General features: G+C 61.9%; 1 protein-coding gene across 3 annotated transcripts in view; it reads left to right on the forward strand.

Annotated features, from left to right (window-relative positions):
- The window catches only part of NCKAP1L (NCK associated protein 1 like), a 91,950-nt gene that overhangs the window by 38,779 nt on the left and 32,879 nt on the right, over nt 1-20,292 (forward strand). For all 3 annotated transcript variants that reach the window (XM_065576410.1, XM_065576409.1, XM_042858927.2), the window contains 16 exons: nt 63-159; nt 1,308-1,417; nt 3,073-3,205; nt 3,427-3,508; nt 4,664-4,722; nt 6,071-6,216; nt 7,311-7,443; nt 7,867-7,986; nt 9,102-9,241; nt 10,142-10,273; nt 10,918-11,136; nt 11,767-11,897; nt 13,036-13,133; nt 14,945-15,038; nt 16,108-16,190; nt 16,938-17,018. In XM_065576410.1, coding sequence (XP_065432482.1) covers nt 63-159; nt 1,308-1,417; nt 3,073-3,205; nt 3,427-3,508; nt 4,664-4,722; nt 6,071-6,216; nt 7,311-7,443; nt 7,867-7,986; nt 9,102-9,241; nt 10,142-10,273; nt 10,918-11,136; nt 11,767-11,897; nt 13,036-13,133; nt 14,945-15,038; nt 16,108-16,190; nt 16,938-17,018 — 1,858 coding nt within the window. The remainder of the gene's footprint in view (nt 1-62; nt 160-1,307; nt 1,418-3,072; nt 3,206-3,426; nt 3,509-4,663; nt 4,723-6,070; nt 6,217-7,310; nt 7,444-7,866; nt 7,987-9,101; nt 9,242-10,141; nt 10,274-10,917; nt 11,137-11,766; nt 11,898-13,035; nt 13,134-14,944; nt 15,039-16,107; nt 16,191-16,937; nt 17,019-20,292) is intronic.

The raw sequence follows: 20,292 nt of genomic DNA on the forward strand, positions 1-20,292 counted from the left end.
GGGACTGGCGTGGGGGTGGGCAGTGCAGTGTCCAGCTCAATCACCTGCTCCCCCTTGCACAGTGGCCAGCTGCACCGGAACCGGCGGGCTTTCCTACGCAACGCGGTGCGGGAGCTGGAGGCGCTGCTGAGCGACCAGCCCGGGCTGCTGGGCCCCAAGGTGAGGGGACGGGGAAGGGCTGGAAGGGGAGTGAGCGTGTCTGTGTGCATGCGTGTGCATGCATGTGAACATGTATGGTCACTGTGGTGCCATGTGTTTTGATGTCCAGTGTCCCTCTGCCCCACATCCTGCCTGTCATACTGACAGGGAGTGCTCCGGTCTCTGCCCTGCAGTCCCAGGACCGGGTGGACAAGGGGTCTCACCCAATGGTCTGACCTTGCAGTGCTCCTCCAGCTCCAGCAGTTCCAGACAGCTGGCGAGTCTCCCGCTTGTGATGGGGACAGAGCACACAGCGTGCTCCCTCTCATTTCTTAGAATCATAGAATATCAGAGTTGGAAGGGACCTCAAGAGGTCATCTAGTCCAACCCCCTGCTCAAAGCAGGACCAATTCCCAGCTAAATCATCCCAGCCAGGGCTTTGTCAAGCCGGGCCTTAAAAACCTCCAAGGAAGGAGACTCCACCACCTCCCTAGGTAACACATTCCAGTGTTTCACCACCCTCCTAATGAAATAGTTTTTCCTGATATCCAACCTGGACCTCCCCCACTGCTCAGTCCCAGTCGTGTCTGAGCCCCAGGCCTTTGGCCAAGACCTCCCCTGGGGTTCCTTTGTCTTGGGTAGGCTCAAGGGTGCATCTTCCCTGGACAACGAGGCAGAGGGCTCAGCCCCGGGCTGTCGCTTGTTTCCTGCCCTGTGATAGGTTTCTCCCTCACGGGTTCAGAGCCTAATAGCCCACACGTCCCACAGCTCGGACATAATTTCCCGTACCAAGGTCTGGCAGTACCAGGACAATCAGCTAGTTCTTAGCTCTCGACAGAGCCCTCCTTGTCCCTCTGCAGTGTCATAGGGAGGAAATGGTCAGACACAGACGTAATCTACCCACCAGGGCCTGCCTGTGTTGCGGGGCCATGCTGTGAGGTTTGTTTCCTCTCCGTTGTCCCTGTGAAGTGATTCCCTCCATCCCAGGTAGCCCTGAACGACCCCTTGCCCCCTGGCTGCCCATGGGGGGCGGTTATTTGGCTCTGATGGCCCCTCCCCCATTTGCTGTCTGGTTTGTGGTGGCGCCTGTGAGCCCCAGGTGCCCGGCATGCAGCCAGGCCAGAGTCGTCCCTGCCTGCAGCTGACTTCACCAATCTCTGCCCTGCCAGGCTCTCTGCGTCTTCATGGCGCTCTCCTTGTGCCGTGACGAGGTGAACTGGCTGGTACGTCATGCTGAGCATGTCACCAAGACCAAGACCCCTGAGGACTACGTTGACAGGTCAGGGCAGGGCCAGGCTTACAGGAAGCGGGGTGGGCACTGGGGGGATGGGGTCTGGGGTGTCCTGGGCAAGGGGTGGTGGTCCAAGGTGAGGTCTGGTTGTCGGGGGTGGGGTGGGGGTGGAGACAGGCTTTGGGGTGGTCTGGATCTTGGGGGCGGGCCAGACCCTGGGTGGGTCTGGTTCTGGGGGTGACAGGCCCTGGTGGGTCTGACTGTCGGGGGCAGGACAGTCCCTGGGTGAGTCTGGCTATTGGGGCTGGGGGACCCTGAGGGCGCCTGGCTCTGCTGGGGGGGACAGGCACTGGGGGAGTCTGGCTCTGTGGGGGGGGGCAGGCACTGAGAGGGTCTGGTTCTGTGGGGGGGAATTGGTGGGGGCTGGCTCTGTGTGTGTGGGGGGATAGGCCCATCGTGGGTCTGGCGTGGAGAGGGGGAGGCACTGGGCAGGTCTGGCTCTGGGGACGGGAGGCAGTGGGGGTGTGTGTCTGGCTCTTGGGGGGTAGGCACTGGGTGGGGGCTGGCTCTTGGAGGGGGAGACAGACACTGTTTGCTGTGAAACATGGGAGGCCGTGTGGGCCCCATGCTGAGTGGGGTGCACTGAACCCATGGGCCCCCTGGGCAGAAGAGAAGGTCGGGGTCTCCGCTCAGGGCCCGGCAGCGTGGGGGCGTTGGTTTGGGGGTAGGAAATGGAACCAAGTGACATGGCAGCAATTTGTGGCTCTGTGCCCAATTCAGCCGGCAGCGCGTGTCCCATACCCCAGCACAGGTGTGCAAAGGGGGCGCAGCTGCTGCAAGGCCCAAGTGGCACCTGCTCTGCCTGCGCGGCCTGACGGGACATGGGCCAAGAGCAAGCGAGGGAAGATGGGAAATGACCCCTGCGGGGAAGGGGAGACGCTGTGGATCCTGCCCTGGGGGTTGGGGAGTTGGCAGCCCCAGCACCGCAGGCCAGACGGCTTCCAGGAGAGCAAAAGCAACTCCCTGTAGCATTGGAAAATACTCTAGCGAAACACCTGCAGGAGCTCCGCGGATTATCTTTACAAAGAGCAGGTCAAAGGGCGACTAGATCACGGTCCCTAGTACCTGCAGCCGGGGAAACTGAAAACGGTGCATGGAGGCTCCTCAGTCTAGCAGACAAACGTCTGACGTGCTCCAGCGGCCGGTAGCTGAAGCTAGACACATTTCTAGGCTGGAAATAATGAAATCTTTGGAGCAGGTTACCCAGGGGCGCGGGGGGTTCTCCACCACTGGCAATTTCGAAAAGGTCTACTTGAGTTCGAACAGGAATGAACTCGGGGAAGTCCTGTGGCCTGCGCTACGCAGGAGCTCAGACTCAGTGGTCAGAGGGGTCCCTTCTGGGCATGGAATCTAGAGGGGAAGGTCCCGTGCGCTTGGCCGGTGGGTTGGTCAGCACTTGCCTGGACACCTGTGTGGGGGCGTGGCAGGAGTCCCATGGCACCGTGCTGGGCACGGGCTGCCCTGGGTACCCTGTTTCCAGCTGGAGCTGTCAGATTCGGATCCAGCCTTGCCCACCCCCAGGCGCGGTGATACGGGGGGGAGGGTTGTGGGATTGGGTCCCCAGTGACTCTTGGCAGCAGGAGCCCGGGTGTAGCACTGTCTCCCTCAGAGGAGCCTGACCCAGCCCCGTGTCACCCCTGCAGTCACATCGCCGAGCTGCTCTTCCTCATGGAGCAGCTGCGTACCCTCGTGCACAGGCATGGCCCAGTGATCCAGCGCTACCACGTCCAGTACCTGGCTCGCTTCGACGCCCTGCTGCTCAGCGATATCATCCAGGTACGGTACCCAGGGGGAAGGGCTCTGAGCTGCAGCCAGGACCCCGACAGTGAGACACGCAACCCTGGGAGGGGAAAATTCCCTGGGGTGTAGGAGCCCTGCACTAGCCAGCCCCATCTCTGGGCAGGAACATTGCCATCGCCATGGGCTCTCCGCACCCCAGAATGCGCCTGCCCAGCTGCCTGCGAGAAGCCCCACTAAGCTGTGCCCGTCTCTTTCAGAATCTGACCGTCTGCCCCGAGGAGGAGTCCATAATCATGTCGTCCTTCGTCAGCACCCTGTCGTCTCTCACTCTGAAACAAGGTACGCAGGTGCCCCCACGGCTCCCTGCTGTGCCCAGAGCAGCAGGTCCTTCCATGCGGTGTGCAGGCCCCAGGCCTCAGCTCCAGCCCAGAACATAAGAACAGCCATACTGGGTCAGACCAAAGGTCCATGGAGCCCAGTATCCTGGCTTCCGACAGTGGCCAATGCCAGGTGCTCTAGAGGGAATGTACAGAACAGGTAATCACCAAGTGATCCATCCCCTGTCACCCATTCCCAGGTTCTGACATACGGAGGCTAGGGACACCGTCCCTGTCCATCCTGTCTAATAGCCATTGATGGACCTGTCCTCCATGAACTTATCTAGTTCTTTTTTTAACCCTGTTATAGTCTTGGCCTTCACAACATCCTCTGGCAAGGAGTTCCACAGGTTGACCGTGCGTTGTGTGAAGAAATACTTCCTTTTGTTTGTTTTAAATTTTTGCCTATTAATTTCATTTGATAACCCCTAGTTCTTGTGTTATGAGATGGAGTAAATAACACTTCCTTATTTACTTTCTCCACACCGGTCATGATTTTATAGACCTCTATCGTATCCCCCCTTAGTCATCTCTTTTCCAAGCTGAAAAGTCCCAGTCTTATTAATTGCACCTCATATGGAAGCTGTTCCATACCCCTAAACATTTTTGTTGCCCTTTTCTGTAGTCTTTCCAATTCCAATATATCTTTTTTGAGATGGGGTGACCACACCTGCATGCAGTGTTCAAGGTGTGGGTGTACCATGGATTTATATAGAGACAATATGATATTTTATGTCTTATTATCTATCCCTTTCTTAATGATTCTCAAAATTCTGTTTGCTTTTTTGACTGCCACTGGCGCTGCACATTTTGAGTGGATCATTCAAATGAGTGGGAAAGTGGGCAGCCTGGATGCCTGGGTTCACCACCCCCTCCGAGGCCTTGTCTCTGCCCCTGCCGCTGGGGGGCAGGAACACAGAAAGTAGGGTTGCCAATTTTGGTTGGATGCATTCCTGGAGATTTCATCACATGACATAATCTTTAATTAAAGATGAATCTTTAATTCTTGGAGACTACAGGCACATCCTGGAGGGTTGGCAACCCTAGCACAGAGGGGAGAGCCCCCCTGCCCATGGGGCCACTGCCACCTCTCTAAAGCTGCTTCTCTTTCCTGCAGTGGACAAAAAGGAGAAGTTTGACTTCTCGGGGCTTCGCCTGGACTGGTTCCGGCTGCAGGTAATTCCCCCGCCAGATGTTTGCATCCCCATTAAGGGCTGGGCATCTGCCAGGGTGCACACACCCCACCCAGCCCCCTGCCAGGCACACACCAGCAATACTTCCCCTGCCCAGCCCACTGCCAGGCCTGCAACAACAACCCCTCCCCTGGCCAGATCCGTGCCAAGCCTGCACCAGCAACCCCTCCCCTCCCCTGCTCAGCCCCCTGACAGACTGCAACCGGCAAGCCCTGACCTCCCGCACCCAGCCCAGCCCTCCTGGTTTGGCTGAGAGTCTCCCGGAATCGGGCTCCATCTCCGGGAGGCAACTGAACCAATCCGGGAGATTTTAGGCCGCTAAAGTCCGGTTGGCTGCGCAGTGGGGATAAGGCAGGCTCCTTACCTACCCTGGCTCCGTGCTGCTCCTGGAAGCGGCTGGCATGTCCCTGTGTCCCCTAGGCGGAGGCGAGGCCAGGGGGTCTCTGCGCGCTGCCCCCGCCCTGAACAGCAACTCTGCAGCTCCCATTGACTGGGAACAGGGAACAATGGGAGCTGTAGGGTTGGTGTTTGCAGGCAGTGGCAGCGCGCAGAGCCACCTGGCTGCCCCTGAGCCTAGGAGCTGCTGCCGGACATGCCACCACTTCCAGGAGCCACACAAGGTAAGTGCTGTCTGGCTGGAGCCTGTACCCCGCACCCTCTCCTGCACCCTAACCCCCTACCCCAGCCCCTGCCCGCATTCAAACTCCCTCTAAAAGAACACACCCTCTCCTGCACCCCAAACCCTGCCCCAGGCTCAGCACGAAGCCCCTTCCCACACTCTGAACCCTCGGCCCCACCCTCCAGCCCAAAGCCCACACCCACTCCCGCACCCCAACGCCCTGCTTCAGCTCGGTGAAAGTGAGTGAGGGTGAGGGAGAACGAGCGATGGGCGGGGGGGGGGCTGGAGTGAGTGGGGACGGGCCTCGGAGAAGGGGTGTGGCAGGGGACAGGGCAAAAGCATTTAGGTTTGTGCGACTAGACAGTTGGCAACCCTACCCCCCGTCACATCCACATCAGCTCTGTTCCATTTCTGTTCACTAACTAGGGCCATGGCCTGGCTCTGGGTTCCCCTGCCCTGGGAGCGGCCCCTGCCTAGCCACAGGCCCATGGGGAAGACAGCTGGGAGCGGGAGCTGGTGGAACCACTCCTGGCGGGGCGGGGCTTGACACCGCAGCCGGCAGCACCAAGCGCACAGCGCCCTGCCCTTGCAGCTAACAGAGTCACTCTGCTTGACTGGGGGAGCCGCAGGGCTGATGGTGGAGGAGGGGTGATGTGGTAGCCCCAAGCCCTGAGGCTGGGCTCTTTCTCACCCCCTTCTCTGCCTCCCCTAGGCTTACACGAGTGTGGCCAAGGCCCCCATGCAGCTGCGCGAGAGCCCGGATGTGGGCCGTGTGATGAACCTCATCATGTTCCACTCCAAGATGCTGGACTCACTGGAGGAGTTGGTAGTGGAGACTTCGGACCTGTCGGCCTTGTGGTGTGTATATGCAGCGCCCAGCGCGGGCAGGCCAGCACTGCCTGGGGCCGGTGCTGGGCCTGCCTCAACCCCATCAGTGCCTCAGCTTCCCCGTTGCACCATGTGGTGCAGGAGAGGATCTGCTGCCCTCGGAGCTGTGGTGTGAGGCCTGTTTGCTGGCTTTTCTGGGCAGGGGTCGCTCTAGGAGCACTGGACAGTCAGGTGGCGGGTGGGGAGAGTTGGTGCAGCTAGCCCAACAGCGTTGCTAAGGCCTGGCTTCGGGCCCTGTGGTCGGCCCATTCAGACCCACGCCCCCCAGAACCTGGCTCTGATCCAGGGTATGAGGGACTGAGGTGGCAGCTGCAGAGGGCACAGCAGCCAGTGGGATCCAGGCCTCTGAGCGGGACATGAAGGGGTTGGGGTGATGCTGCTCACATGGAATCACATGCACACACACACAAACACAGAATCACACACACAAACACGGACTCACACGCACATGGAATCACACACATACACACAAACGGAATCACGCACACACAAACACGGAATCACACACATACACACAAACACAGAATCACACACACACAAACACGGAATCACACACACATGGAATCACACACATACACAGAAACACAGAATCATACGCACATACCTACATGGACAAGCACGTGCACACTCACACAAACACAGAATCACATGTACATGCATACATACACAAACATAGAATCACATGCACACGGAATCACACACACACACACAAGCACAGAATCACACACACATAGAATCACACACATACACATGGAATCACACACACACAAACACGGAATCACATGCACATGGAATCACACACATACACACAAATACAGAATCACAAACACACACAATCACATGCAAACACCTACATGGAAGAGCACATGCACACAAACACGGAATCACATGTACATGGACTCGCGCATACATACACAAACACAGAATCACATGTACATGGAATCACACACACACACACACACACACAAACATGGAATCAAACGCACACACCTACATGGAGAGACATGTGCACACACAGACTCTCCCTGCCCCACCTGCGCTGATGTGTCCTTCTACCCCAACAGTTTCTACGTCCGCCCCTTTGAGAAGCTGTTTGCTCTGACCATGGAGGAGCCGGCCATGCTGCGCTTCACCATCGCCTTCCCGCTTGTCTGCAGCCACTTTGCTCACTGCACCCACTCCATGTGTCCAGAGGAGGTGCGTGCCACGGTAGCTGGGGGAGGGGAGGTAATGCATGAGGAGGGGCGCCGCCTGGGAAGAGCCTGGGGGGCATGCATGGTGATGCATGGGGGAGGTGGGAGGGACATGCATGGGGATTGGGGGGGGGCATGGGAACACGGGTGGCAATATAAAGGGGAAGAGAACCCCCTGTGGGAGGGCCAGGGGGTGTGCATGATGATCCATGTGGGGAGAACTGTGGGGGAGGAGGAGTGGGCAAGCATGCATGCAGATTCGTGGGTGAGGAGCAAGCGCGGAACACACAGGACAATGCATGGGGGAGGGGCAGGGTCGCCTCCCCGATGGGGTAAGAAGCTCAGTGGCTGGCATTTGAGATCTGTGGCTGGAAGGTGCCAGGTGGCGCGGGCAGAGCCGTGAGCCGTCCCTGGCCTCTCTCCGCAGTATCCCCACCTGAAGAGCTGCAGCCTGGGTCTGTGCAACAACTTCCTAGAGGAGATCGCCAAGCAGGCTGCCAACTGCATCATGGACGCGTGTGCCGAGCAGCGCAAACTCAGTGAGCAGGTGAGGGGTGTGGCACGGTGCCGGGGGGGTGCCCGGGGGATCTGCCAATGTGGAGGCCCCTCTGTGAGCAGGTGAGGGGTGTGGCCCAGTGCTGTGGGCTGCCCGGGGGATCTGCCAGTGTGGGGGCCCCTCTGTGAGCAGGTGAGGGGTGTGGCCCGGTGCCTGGGGGTGCCCGGGGGATCTGCCAGTGTGGGGACCCCTCTGTGAGCAGGTGAGGGGTATGGCACGGTGCCGGGAGGTGCCCGGGGGATCTGCCAGACTGGGGGCACCTCTGCAACCAGGTGAAGGGTGCGGCATGGTGTCGGGGGGTCCCCTCCCCGGGGCAGCCGCCAGACTGGGGGCATGGAGGCTCCTCTGTGAGCAAGTGAGGGGCATAGCATGGTGCTGGTGGGTGCCGGAGGAGCTTCTACCCTTGGGGCGGTGCCCAGGGCAGCTGCCAACCTGGGGGCCCCTTTGTGAGCAGGTGAGGGGCATGGGCATAGTGCTGGAGGGTGCCGGGGGAACTGCCAGACTGGGGGGCACGTCAGTGAGCAAGGGAGGGTTATGGGGCATGGCATGGCACTGGTGGGATGCCGGGGGAGCTTCCAACCTGGGGTTCGGTGGGCAGGTGAGGGGCACAGGGTGTGGCATGGTCCTGGGTGGGGTACCTTGTTGAGGCGCCAGCTGAGCACACAGCAGCAGTCGCATGTACCAGGATTGCTCACCATCCATGCGCTGACTGAAGGCTGTGGCCGGCCCTCGGCAGGCTGCTCTCCAGGCTGGCAAAGCCCCATGGGGCTGCTTGGTGCTGGGGCCTCTGGAGATGGCGTGGGTGGAGTTGTGTAGCCTTGCCAGGGAATTAGATGGCCAGTGACTGCTACTTGCTGAGCCCTGGCGGCGTTGGGGGGTGGGCATCAGTGTGGCCAGCGGCTCCGTGGCAAGGAGAGCCAGATGCCAGGCAGGCGGGATTCGCCCTGGGGCACAGCCATGCTGTCACAGTCCGGGGTGTGTCCTGTACCAGGACTGGGGTATGGGGGGAGGGGACCCTATGTGCATCTGGGGGGGCCGCCAAATCCTGGCCCACCAAGCCCCCAGCTCCTCCCTCGCTCAGTGCCCCGTCTCTATCTCCTGGGAAGCTGCTGCCCAAACATTGCGCCTCCACCATCAGCAAGGCCCGGAACAAGAAGGCCCAGAAGCAGCCCCCCAAGAAGGGGGAGCCGGAGCGGGACAAGCCGGGGGCCGAGAGCCAGAGGAAGGACCGGATCGTGGTGACCAAGTAAGCCCACAGCACGGGGAGCTCCCAAGGGGCATTAGAGCTGCTCTGCCATCCCTGGGGGCGGGGGGGGGGGGGGGCGTGTTTCTCCCCATTCAGAGGGCTCCTCCCCCTATGCCTCAGATGGCTGGAGTTACCGGGGCAGTGGGGGGACAGTTTCTGGGTCCCCAGAAGGGCTGATGGCTCAGATCCAGGAAGCAATACTGGTACCTGGCCCTTCATAAGCACTCCCAGCCTGCCCGCTGCCCAAGATAACTTGGTTCATTGGACTGCCCATTGCCCCTCGGAGCGGAGGTGGCGGTGAACCCAGGCATCTGAGCTGCCCGTTGCCCCTCGGAGCGGAGGTAGCAGTGAACCCAGGCATCCGGGCTGCCCGTTGCCCCTTGGAGCGGAGGTGGCGGTGAACCCAGGCATCTGGGCTGCCTGTCGCCCCTTGGAATGGAGGTGGGGTGAACCCAGGCATCCGGGCGGACCATCGCCCCTTGGAGCGGAGGTGGGGTGAACCCAGGCATCTGGGCTGCCCGTTGCCCCTCGGAGCAGAGGGGGTTGTGAACCCAGGCATCCGGGCTGCCCATCGCCCCTTGGAGAGAAAGGGGTGGTAAATGCAGGTGTCTGGACTGCCTATTGCCCCTCAGAGAAGAGGTGGGGTGAACCCAGGCATCCGGGCTGCCCATCGCCCCTTGGAGAGAAAGGGGTGGTAAATGCAGGTGTCTGGACTGCCTATTGCCCCTCAGAGAAGAGGTGGGGTGAACCCAGGCATCCGGGCTGCCCACTTTCCCATTCATTTGAATGATCCCACTGCATTTGGGGTCTGGGAGCTAGTGTGCGTTGGGCTGCCAGGTGTGGGGGAGGGGCCCAGCCATTTGCGGCGAGCAGTGACCATGCCGGTGTCTCTGCCCCCAGCATGGACAAGCTGCACCAGATGCTGAGCGAGCTCTCCCTGAGCGTCAACCACATCCCCAGCTTCACCGTGTTCGAGCACATGGTCACGCCAGCCGAATACCTCAGCAGCCACCTGGAGACGCGGCTCAACAGGTACGTGGGCCCCGTGGCTGGCTGAGTGCGGCATGTCCCTGCCCATGGCCCTCGGGCGGGCAGGGATGGGAGTGTGGCGTGTTGCTGCCCATGGCCCGTGGGCCTCGGGTGGGCAGGGATGGGAGTGCGGCGTGTTCCTGCCCATGGCCCTCCAGTGGGTGGGGATGGGGACATGTTGCGTTCCTGCCCACAACCCTTGGGCAGGTGGGGACGGCGGAGCGGCATGTCCCTGCCCATGGCCCTCAGGCGGGTGGGTGGGAAGGGGACGCAGCATGTCTCTGTCCATGGCCCTCGGGTGGGTGGGGAGGGGGACATGATGTGTCCCTGTCCATGGCCCTTGGGCGGGCGGGTGGGGAGGGGGACGCGGCGTGTCCCTGCCCATGGCCCTCAGGCGGGCGGGTGGGGAGGGGGACGCGGCATGTCCCTGTCCATGGCCCTCGGGCAGGGAGACTGAGTCGGCTATTGGTGCTGTTACATCCACAAGCCCCAGCCAGCTTCTGAGCTGAGTTGTGCTGGGAGATGCCCATTCGCAGGGAACACGGGAGGGGGGCTGGGTGCTTTCACGGGGGAGGTTGTGGGCTCAGCAGATCCACCCGGGGTGGGGTCTGTGCTGGGCCCCCTCTGAGCCCCCCATCCACTTACAGATCTTTTGTGTGGATGGCCAACTACAACCAGGCTACGCAGGAGATTGCGCGGCCCTCTGAGGTGCTGGCCAGCCTGCGCTCCTACCTCGCCTTCATCCAGTCGTTGGGGCAGTTCACGTGCATGGACTCCAGCCGCATCATCCGCAACGTCCTGCTTCAGCAGACACAGCCCCTGGACTCCAGCGGGGAGCAGACTCTCACCACCATCTACACCAACTGGTGGGTGCCTGGGCTGAGGGCAGCCTGGCCCGGGCCACCAAGCAGGAGAGAGCCCTGGGTACCCCTAAGCCGTGGGGCAGGAGAGCCCGGGAGATGCCTGAAGGGATGGGGGAAGTGGGAAAAGCTGACCTATGAGGAAAGGTTGAAAGTCTTGGGCATGTCGAGTGTAGAGCAGAGAAGGCCAAGGCAGGACTTGACAACAGTCTTTAGCTACGGTCAGGGCTGTTCTGAAGAAGGCCGATGCCCAGTTGTTCTCCATGTGCATTGATGGGACATGAAGGAATCTGCTGTTTGCAGCCAGGGAGCTCTTGGTTAGATAGTGGGAAAAGCTTCCTGACTCTTGGGGTCGCTGGGCTCTGGAGCAGGCTCCGAGGGGGTTGTGGAATCCCCATCACTGGAGGTTTGTAGGAACTGGTTGGACAAACCCCTGTCAGGTGTCCTGCCCCACAGGCCTCTGCTATCCCAGCTCTGGGGTCCCCCCAGCTCTGCCAGTGCCCCTCAATCCCATCCCATGCTCACACACCAGTCCAAGGGAGTTTGGGCTCTGGCAGGGCAGACTAGGAGCAGGCTGGGAGAACAGTGCTGGGCCTGGCTGTCTGGTGTAAGTGGATGCTCTTTGGCTCCATGCAGGTACCTGGAGGCGCTGCTGCGCCAGGCCAGCACTGGGGCCATTGTGCTGTCCCCCGCCATGCAGGCCTTCATCAGTGTCCCCAGGGAGGGGGAGCAGAGCTTCAGTGCAGAGGAGTTCTCAGACATCTCAGGTGAGCCGCGGCAGCTCCATGTCCTGATGATGGGGCCGCACGATGGTGGGATGCAGAGGGGGCTGCATGGCGGTGGGACAGCTGGCTCTGGCTGGTTCTGGGGACGGGAGTGAGGATGCATGGCAGCAGGACAGCTGGCTCTGGGGACGGGGGCTGGAGACACACAGCGGTGGGCTGGCTCGCTCTGGGGGCGGGGACGGGGATGCACGGTGGCGGCTGCTCTGGGGATGGGGGTGAGGACACACGGCAGCGGGACGGCTCTATGGATGGGGATGGGGATGCGTAGTGGCAGTACGGCTGGCTCGGGCTGAGGATGGGGATGGACGGTGGCCGGATGGCTCTGTGGATGGGGCTGGGGTGTGGATGCACGGTGACGGCCGGCTCTGGCACTGAGGGTGGGGACCCACGGTGGCGGGATGGCTCTGGGAATGGAGCTGGGGATGCGCGGTGGCAGGACGGCTCTGGGGATGGGGCTGAGGATGCATGGCGGCTGGCTCTGGGGCTGAGGGTGAGGATGCACGGCGGCGGGACGGCTCTGGGGATGGGGATGCGCGGTGGCGGAATGGCTCTGTGGATGGGGCTGGGGATGCACGGTGGCGGGATGGCTCTGGGGATGGGGATGCGCGGTGGCGGAATGGCTCTCTGGATGGGGCGGGGGATGCGCGGTGGCAGAACGGCAATGGGGATGGGGATGCGCGGTGGTGGGACGGTTCTGGGGATGGGGCTGGGGATGCACGGTGGCGGGATGGCTCTGGGGATGGGGATGCGCGGTGGCGGAATGGCTCTGTGGATGGGGCAGGGGATGCGCGGTGGCAGAACGGCGATGGGGATGGGGATGCGCGGTGGTGGGACGGCTCCGGGGATGGGGATGCGCAGTGGCAGGACGGCTCTGGGGATGGGGATGCGCGGTGGTGGGACGGCTCTGGGGACGGGGCAGGGGATGCGCGGTGGCTGGACGGCTCTGGGGATGGGGATGCACGGTGGCGGAATGGCTGGCTCAGAGTGAGTTGGGCTGGCTGGCTCGGGACTGGGAGGCCCGATGCTGGGACATGCCGTTCTGGGGTGTGCGAGGGCGTGGGTGACCCAAGCAGGCCAGAAGGAGTTAATGCCCCATGTATGATCCGCTCCCCTCCCCCAGAGATGCGGGCGCTGGCTGAGCTGCTGGGTCCCTACGGCATGAAGTTCCTGAGCGACAACCTCATGTGGCACGTCACCTCGCAGGTGGTGGAGCTGAAGGTAGGAGGCTGGGGTGGGAGGAGCCACTGCTGGCTGCACTCAACTCCCGAGGGCTACGGGCAGGCAGCGGGAGTCAGTTAGGGTTACCATACGTCCGGATTTCCCCGGACATGTCCGGCTTTTTGGGACTCAAATCCCCGTCCGGGGGGAAATCCCAAAAAGCCGAACATGTCCGGGAAAATCCGGCGCCGCTGGGCCGGGGGCTGGCCCGGGGCCGGCGGTGCCGGGCGGCCGGGGGGTGTGCCAGGCGCCGGGGACCAGCAGTGCCAGGCGGCCGGGGGGTGCGCCGGGCCGGCGGGGGCCGGCGGTGCCGGGCGGCCGGGGGTGCGCCGGGCCCGGGCCCAGCACCCCAGGGCCCGAGCCGACCCAGGCTGGCGCCGCCGGGGGGGCCAGCCTGGGCCACGCCTCCTCCCCCCACACCCCCCTTACCTGCTTCAGGCTTCCTGCGAATCAAATGTTCGTGGGAAGCAGGGGAGGGGGCGGAGACTTTGGGGAGGGGGTGGAGTTGGGGCATGGGCGGGGCTGGGGGCGGGGCCGGGGCCCCGTGGAGTGTCCTCCATTTGGAGGCACAAAATATGGTAACCCTAGAGTCAGTGCTTAGAGCAGAGGACCCAGGACTCCTGGGTTCTCTGGGAGCGGTGTGGAGTTAGTGGGGTAGAGCAGGGGGTCTGGGAGCCAGGACTTCTGGGTTCTCTGGGAGCAGTGTGGGGTTAGCGGGGTAGAGCAGGGGGTCTGGGAGCCAGGACTCCTGGGTTCTCTGGGAGCGGTGTGGGGTTAGCAGGGTAGAGCAGGGGGTCTGGGAGCTAGGACTTCTGGGTTCTCTGGGGGCGGTGTGGGGTTAGCAGCAGGTTAGAGCAGGGGGACTGGGAGCCAGGACTCCTGGGTTCTCTGGAACCAGTGTGGAGTTAGCAGGATAGAGCAGGGTTGGAGCTGGGAGCCAGGACTCCTGGGTTTTATTGCCAGACCTGTCACTGACTTGCTGTGTCCCCAGTGAATATATCCCATCAGCTCCCAGCTAACTGTGGGGAGCACAGGGCCACCGCTCCTAGGTTCATGTGATTGTTATATGGGGCTAGTACATCAGTGTCTAGGAGTTCCCTTCAGAGCTGGAGGTGCTGACGTTGGGCAAAAGACTGATACCAGGGAAGAGTCCCATGGAGGCAGCCCCTGGCTCTGGGTGAGTTGGGCTTGGCTGGCTCTGGCTCTGGCTCTGGCTCTGGGTGAGTTGGGCCTGGCTGGCTCTGGCTCTGGCTGGGTCTGGCTCTGGGTGAGTTGGGCTTGGCTGGTTCTGGCATTGGGTGAGTTGGGCCTGGCTGGCTCTGGCTCTGGGTCCGTCGGGCTCTGGGTGAGTGGGGCCTGGCTGGCTCTGGCTCTGGCTGGCTCTGGCTCTGGGTGAGTTGGGCCTGGCTGGGTCTGGCTCTGGGTGAGTTGGGCCTGGCTGGCTCTGGCTCTGGGTCCGTCGGGCTCTGGGTGAGTTGGGCCTGGCTGGCTCTGGCTCTGGCTGGCTCTGGCTCTGGGTGAGTTGGGCCTGGCTGGCTCTGGCTCTGGCTGGCTCTGGCTCTGGGTGAGTTGGACCTGGCTGGCTCTGGCTCTGGCTCTGGCTCTGGGTGAGTTGGGCCTGGCTGGCTCTGGCTCTGGGTCCGTCGGGCTCTGGGTGAGTTGGGCCTGGCTGGCTCTGGCTCCGGCTGGCTCTGGCTCTGGGTGAGTTGGGCCTGGCTGGCTCTGGCTCTGGCTGGCTCTGGCTCTGGGTGAGTTGGGCCTGGCTGGCTCTGGCTGGCCCCCGTTTACCATGGTGATTGTTTCTGTTGCAGAAGCTGGTGACCGAGAACATGGACGTGCTGGTGCAGATCCGCTCCAACTTCTACAAACCTGAACAGATGGTATCACTGCTGCCCAGGCTGTCGTGTAAGTGTCATTCCCCTCCACCCCCATCGCCCCCTCACTGGCATCTGCATTAAACCCCCTGCCCAATCCACGGCCGGCCGAGGATGGAGTTCAGGGCTGAGCTGCAATGAGCGCTGAGTGGAGAGGAGACTCAGGTGGGGAATAGTGGGTGGGGTGGGGAACGGGACTGGGGGTTGGGGTGAGGGGCAGTGGCAGAGCTGGGGGCTCAGGAGAGGGGCTGTGGGTTGGGGTGATGGGCACTGGCAGAGTTGGGGAGCTCAGGAGGGGGGCTGAGGGTTGGGGTGAGGGGCACTGGCAGAGTTGGGGGCTCAGGAGGGGGCTGAGGGTTGGGGTGATGGGCACTGGCAGAGTTGGGTGCTCAGGAGGGGGCTGAGGGTTGGGGTGAGGGGCACTGGCAGAGCTGGGGGCTCAGGAGGGGGGCTGAGGGTTGGGGTGAAGGGCACTGGCAGAGTTGGGAGCTCAGGAGGGGGCTGAGGGTTGGGGTGCTGGGCACTGGCAGAGCTGGGGAGCTCAGGACGGGGGCTGAGGGTTGGGGTGAGGGGCACTGGCAGAGCTGGGGGCTCAGGAGGGGGCTGAGGGTTGGGGTGATGGGCACTGGCAGAGTTGGGGAGCTCAGGACGGGGGCTGAGGGTTGGGGTGAGGGGCACTGGCAGAGCTGGGGGCTCAGGAGGGGGCTGAGGGTTGGGGTGATGGGCACTGGCAGAGTTGGGTGCTCAGGAGGGGGATGAGGGTTGGGGTGAGGGGCACTGGCAGAGCTGGGGGCTCAGGAGGGGGGCTGAGGGTTGGGGTGAAGGGCACTGGCAGAATTGGGAGCTCAGGAGGGGGCTGAGGGTTGGGGTGCTGGGCACTGGCAGAGCTGGGGAGCTCAGGACGGGGGCTGAGGGTTGGAGTGAGGGGCACTGGCAGAGCTGGGGGCTCAGGAGGGGGGCTGAGGGTGGGGCTGAGGGGTGCTAGTGGAATGTAAGTAGTTCCCAGGCATAGTCCCAGGGGTATGTTGTACCCCGTGTGTTTTGCAGCCCCGTCTCCTGTGTGTCCTCGCCATTCACCCCCCACCCCCTCTCTCCCCCAGCTGCTGACAATGTGCTGAAAAGAATGACCATTATCGGGGAGATCCTGAGCTTCCGCTCCATGGCACAGAGTGGGCTGCGTGAGGTGCGTGCCGGCCTGGCGGGGGGAGGGGGAGGGGTGCTGAGCAAGGCCTAGGCCGGCCTGTTTGTGGGGGGGCCATGCAAGGCCAGGGCGGAGGAGTTGGCTGCCCCCACTGTGCACCAGCCCGGGAGGCAGCATCAGAGCTGTGTGGGGCAGGGCTGGATGGCTGGCCTTTCACACTCTTTGTGGAGCATTATGGGACTGCGATGGAGGGGAGTCACTGACCCCCCCATTTATGCTGGGGACGTGGCTGGGCGGGAGTGGTGAGTGTCCAGCATCCCTCCCTAGGACAGGTCTCTGGGGCCAGACACTCCTGCAGCTGATCCAGCTCTGCCCAGGTGGTCTCTGGAAAGCAGGGACAGTAACTGGCCTCAGCCCCGATCTGGGGACTGTAGGGAGGGTTCGTTGGCTAACACCTGTGCGGTGCTTGGAGAGCCTCAAGCATTGCATTGTTCACTTCCTGCACTTGGCTGCTGGGCAGTTGTTAAACAGCTGCCATGTCCCACCCCAGCGGTGGCTGCATCTCAGTGGTGGGTGAAGTGCTCCTGGCACAGTTTGTGCAATACCATTGGAGCCTGTGGGGTGGAAGGGCAGAAGGAAGGGAGCTTGGCACCTCTATGTGCATCTTCATAGGTACTGTTATGCAGAGAGGGAGGGCAGAGCAATGGGGCAGGTGCCAAGGTCTGCTACATGAGAGGGGGCGACCTGTATCCATTGCCATCTCAAGGGCTGGCTCTCGCCTCACTGCAGGTCTTCTCCAACCGCTGCCCGTTCCTGATGGGCCCCATCGAGTGCCTGAAGGACTTTGTCACCCCAGACACGGACATAAAGGTGGGGACGACCCTCGTGCTTCTCTCTGCTGTGGGTGGGCTCTGCGGCTAGGCAGGCAGATCAAAGAACAGGCTGGGCTGCTGTCCACATCCGGGCCCCGGGGCGACTGGCCAGGGCGGCCCTCCTCCTGCCAGGGGCCTTTACCCCAGCTGGGAATCCAGAGTGCGGCAGCACGTGCCAGGCCCCACAGCCCCCTAATCCTGGGCTGGGGGGTTTGTCCAACCACATGGGAGATGCTCCTTCCCCCAGGAGACAAAAGTCCCAGCTCCCCTCCAACCCACAGCACAGCTTGCTTTGACCCTCCTATCTAGCTCCCATATGGCTGTCTGGCTCAGGTTCTCAGGAGCAGCCACCAGGGATCTGCAAACCCAGCCGAGGATGGGTGAGGGGTATTGCTGCATGAACCACAGATCTCTCCTCAGCACCTGGGTTAATATTTATCCATGAGCATGATGGAAACTCTGGGCCTGAGTTCAGCCCCTGCACATGCTGCAGAGATGGCGATGCTGGATGCCTGTCCGCCACCGAGGGGGGTCTGGGTCTGTCCGAGCCGTCGCCTTGCAGGGCCTGGGCCCAGTGTGCTGCAGTGTCCACATCGTCCCAGCCAGCAGCAGCCTCCCCGGATCACTGCAGTCTCCAGGCGGGGAGTGCCGGGGGCTAGTGGCTGCCTGTGCCTGGGCCAGTGATCTCAGCTGCTCTGGGCTGCTGCAGAGGGGAGGAGCGCTCAGAGCTCGCCGCGAATCCTCTGCCCTGCCCTGAGGGAACCCAGGCCTCGAATGGTGCAGAGACCCAGGGTAAGAAATGGAGACACCCCCCAACTCCCACTCCGGTGCCAGGGCTGGGTGGGCCTCACTGGGAGGCTGTGCTGGGGGCATAAGCCCCGGGGGGCTCTGCTACCAGAGGGTGAATGGACAGAGCAGCACTCTGGGAATGTGTCATCTCGGCCCCATGGGCCTCGGTGGCAAAACTCCCCTGACATCAGTGGGTTGCAGTTCAGCCTACAGTCCCCAGGGCTGCCCTGGCAGACAATCTTGTGTCCGGGGCCCTGGCAGGATCGTTGGCCTCCAGCCCTGGGTGGGAGTGGAGTCTCCTCTGGAGAGCGGGTGCCCAAGCAGCCTGATGTGCCGGTCACCTGGGGGCCTCTCTCGGGTTAGGCAGAGCTGCACCGAGCACTGCCGAGGCGTGTGGCGTGTTGTGCTCAGCCCTGCGCTGTGCCCCCAGCCCGGCCAGCACCGTTACTCTGAACAGGGATGCTGCGCTGCCAGGGTGGCAGGGTGTGGGGATGCTCCGTCGTGTGGAGAGGCTGTGTTCTTGGGGTTGGAGCACATTGTGGGACTCGATTAACTTAACCCTGTGAGCCAGAGTTTGCCCTGGGCTCAGCGCGGGCGGCTCCTAGGTGGGCAGAACTGGGATGTGCAGATACAATTGGGCACTGACTGGTCCATACCGCTCTTGCTGCCCTGCTGGTCCCTGGGCGCGTGGCATGATGTGTGAGCACGGTGGGCTCCTGCTGGCTTTGGGGGACAGGCATGTTCTGGCGTGGCAGGTCCCTCCCAAGGTGGCGGCTCACAGGGTTGTGTTTAGTGGCTGTCAGTTCAAATTGTGCTTTCCTGGCTGGGCCCCATTTTCAGCCCAGAGGAGCTGGTGTTGCGGGGTCCTCGTGGAAACCAAGGGGACATGCCTGTTAGATGGGACCCATCCTTAGTACCGATAGTTGAAAGGTCGGCCTGAGGGTAATGACGGAGCAGATCAGGTGTTTGTTAATAATGCAGGGTGTGAATGCAGAGCTGGGCAGCGTGTGTGTTAATGACACAAATTGTGAATGGAGAGCAGAGCAGCATGTGTGTTGATGCAGGGTGTGAATGCAGAGCAGAGCAGGTGTGTGTTAATGACACAGGGTGTGAATGCAGAGCAGAGCAGGATGGGTGTCTTGATGCAGGGTGTGAATGCAAAGCTGGGCTGTGCATGTGTTAATGACACAAGGTGTGAATGCAGAGCTGGGCAGGGAGTTTGTTAATGCAGGGTGCGAATGCAGAGCAGGGTGTGTGTTAAATCACACAGGGTGTGACTGCAGAGAAGAGCAGCATGTGTGTTGATGCAGGGTGCAAATGCAGAGCAGAGCAGGGTGTGTGTGTGGATGCAGGGTGCAAATGCAGAGCTGGGCAGTGCATGTGTTAATGGCGCAGGGTGTGAATGCTGGGCAGGGTGTATGTTAACTACACAGGGTGTGAATGCAGAGCTGGTCAGGGTGTATGTTAATGACTCAGGGTGTGAATGCTGGGCAGGGTGTATATTAATGATGCAGGGTGTGAATGCAGAGGTGCAGTGAGGTATTTACTGTACAGCAGTCCATAGACAGTCAAGTAGTGGTGTGTGGTGGCCAGGCATTGGGCTGGCTGGGTATGAACGTGCCCACGCTGCCAGAGAGGCACATGCCAGCACTTGCCCATATTTCAGAACCATGGACAGAGGGCTGGGAACCCCACTCCAGCTCCATTTAGCAAGCTGGGTTTCGCAGCTCCGAGAGGAGGGCATTGAATTTGGCCATGTGGCCTGCTGGCCCGCGCCACACCCTGTGTGGGGGTGACTGTCACCCTGGCTGGATTCGGGCAAATCACACAGGGGCTCCGGCCACCGGATCTTGAGATGGCAGCACACATCTGCCATCTGCAGGCTGAGCTAGTCTGTCATGCTGAGGCCTGTGATGTGGAGGTGCTCAGCAGGGCTGGGAATGAGTCACTCTGGGTCTGGATGCCGCTTGCACCTGGCAGATGGACCACGGGGCTGGGCTAATGCAGCTGGAGCCGGTGATGATCAGTGAGAGATGGAGGGGAGCCAAGAACCATAGAGCATAGGAATGAGCTGCCTGGGGCTGCTGGCTGGGTCCTGTCCTCCATGCCCCCATTGACCCCCAGTGTCCTTGTGCAGGCAGGACTGGGCTGGCCCAGTGCTTCGAGAGCTGGGCTTGTGGCACTGTTCCGGGGGATGAGCATGCAGGAGCAGTGGGGAAGGTGCAGCTGGGATTGGCAGCTCTGTCCCCAGCATGCCTGGGGCTGCTGTATCCATCCCTCCTCTCCTCAGCCAGAGCCAGGCCCTCCGCTGTTCCCCAGGGGGATAGGCTGCACCCTCAGAGCATGGAGAACCTGCGAGGAAGGAACTGGCTACTGCAGTAGAACTAGCACGGTGTCAGCAGCCACTTGGATAGAAAGAGCAAGGAGACCCAGCCCAGACTGAGGGACCTGGAGAGGGAGATGCCATGAATCTGCCAGCACAC

The sequence above is a fragment of the Chrysemys picta genome, chromosome 22 (genome assembly GCF_011386835.1).
Source record: "Chrysemys picta bellii isolate R12L10 chromosome 22, ASM1138683v2, whole genome shotgun sequence".
NCBI classification, from domain to species: Eukaryota; Metazoa; Chordata; order Testudines; family Emydidae; genus Chrysemys; species Chrysemys picta.